The following is a 1780-nucleotide window of genomic DNA, read 5'->3' as shown; positions in this document are numbered from 1 at the left end:
TTTGATATATAAAGTATATGGAATATATGGAGAATTTATAAAAAGCATTCAGTTCCCAGTGAACCAGCACACAATAGGATCCACTTAGCCTACTTATTAGAATACTCATTTGAAAGAGTTAGCTTTAGCTTTAGTCTGTCACTTTTAGGGAGACAATTGTCAACTACTTTCCTCAGTAGTTTAATTTAATTCTTGCTTGTGTGTATGTCATGGAATAACATGTTTGTGGATGTTCTAGAGGGTAATTGTATTATATTTGTGTGCTTTTTTGTTCTTATCTGATTTATTTGGTAATTGAATCTGTTGCTGTGTTGTGTTTATTCATTTACTTATCACACTGTGTGGGGTGATGACTAAATATACTAAATATTGCAGTCTAATAAGTATTAGGACAAAATACAAACTAAAAATGTAATAAATAAATGTAATTAAAGACTTCACCAAAGTAATTTATAATATTTTAAATCCAATAAGTTTAGAATAATCAAAATGTGAATTACATTTTTAGTTAAGATGGCAATGAGGAGGCAGCTTAAAAGAAAGGGTGGAATAGCTTATATGGTTTTCATCTCAGATTCAGGGAGCTTAAGGTGTAATGTCTCCAGAAGAAGCAGTAGTTACAGGAACACTCTGCATGCGAGTCTTTATGACGTTCATTAGCTTCTGAACCCACAGCTGAGTGGGGTTTGCACAGATCTCCAGCTTCTTGTTTGTGTGCAATCTGTAGGGAAAAATAACATGAATTAAATACATCTAAACTACATTTTAAAAATGTTTTGAAGCCTCCACAGATGATCTGACAAATACTTACATGACACCTGGGATCTTGCATGTAGAGATGGTCAACTCAAAGTTCTTAACTACACGTTCAGGGATTCTTGATTTGAAATAGCTGAAGCAGCACTTATTTGGTTCATGACTGGCTAAAATGTAAAATAATGAACTTACTTATGCAATACAAACACCACAATATGTGTTCTCATTAATCGACAAACAAAACTGAAGGTGTTCAAAAGGTAGTTACTGTTGTGAGTGTTGCGGTGCATTGTCTATGATAGATGCTTAAATGAAAGTCTACAAACTTACTTTCAGTGAGTGTCTGAGAGCAGAAGGCGAAGAGGAGAAGAGCGATGACCACAGTGCAGTAGGTCTTCATGTCTGATTCTTCAGTCAGGCCAGTGATCAGAGTTGTGGATGTCCGGCTTCTTGTGCAAGCTGTGATCAGCTTATGGCTGCAGGTGATCTCTTCTCTGTTTTATAATGGACGAGATCATGGTGGGACGCCACCCTTTCCAGTACACACACCGCTAAACTTTGTCCACCGAGGAACAAGTGACATCACACATGGGGGAAATAACCGTAATGTGGCCGGTAGTCGTAAAACTTCCTGCCTAACCCCTCCCCAAGTGCCTTATGGAAATCACCTTCAATTTACTGTGACTACACATCACACATGAAACATCACACATGGTAGTCTTTTTAAAAAATATTTTTTACATTAAAGCAAAATATGTTATTTGAACATTTTAATTAACATTAACATAACATTGACATAAATTTGATGAATTTCAAGTATATGTTTTGCACTGTATTTCTTATTTAAATATGACTTTCAAAATCTTTTTGTACTTTTAAAACAAAATACAGATGTTATTATTATTAGTAGTATTATTAGTTACACATATATCACCTTTCTCAGTACTCAATTGCTGATTTTATCCAAAGGATGTATGACAAACCATCGAATTTGAATTTGTCCCATTTGCTAATTTCTGTTTTT

At 34.6% G+C, this 1780-nt stretch overlaps 1 protein-coding gene across 1 annotated transcript; it reads right to left on the bottom strand.

Moving 5' to 3' along the window:
- Positions 1 to 446: 446 nt before the first annotated feature.
- On the bottom strand, positions 447 to 1197 carry LOC113585371 (C-C motif chemokine 4-like). Its single transcript, XM_027022820.2, has 3 exons — positions 1087 to 1197; positions 812 to 923; positions 447 to 721 (listed from the first exon to the last, which is right to left on the bottom strand). The coding sequence occupies exons 1-3, from the start codon at positions 1154 to 1156 to the stop codon at positions 586 to 588; spliced, it is 318 nt and encodes a 105-aa protein (XP_026878621.2). The 5' UTR covers positions 1157 to 1197; the 3' UTR covers positions 447 to 585.
- Positions 1198 to 1780: the final 583 nt, after the last annotated feature.

The sequence above is a fragment of the Electrophorus electricus genome, chromosome 3 (assembly GCF_013358815.1).
Source record: "Electrophorus electricus isolate fEleEle1 chromosome 3, fEleEle1.pri, whole genome shotgun sequence".
NCBI lineage: Eukaryota > Metazoa > Chordata > Actinopteri > Gymnotiformes > Gymnotidae > Electrophorus > Electrophorus electricus.
Note: the sequence above shows the minus strand (reverse complement) of the source record. Positions and strands in the feature narration are given on the sequence as shown.

What these genes read in the sequence shown, in the direction of transcription:
- LOC113585371 (XM_027022820.2), bottom strand. Translation starts at nt 1,156, where the DNA reads ATGAAGACCTACTGCACTGTGGTCATCGCTCTTCTCCTCTTCGCCTTC. An exon ending in CTCTCAGACACTCACTGAAA is followed by an intron (nt 924 to 1,086) that starts GTAAGTTTGTAG and finishes TTTACATTTTAG; the next exon opens with CCAGTCATGAACCAAATAAG. An exon ending in TGCAAGATCCCAGGTGTCAT is followed by an intron (nt 722 to 811) that starts GTAAGTATTTGT and finishes TTTTCCCTACAG; the next exon opens with ATTGCACACAAACAAGAAGC.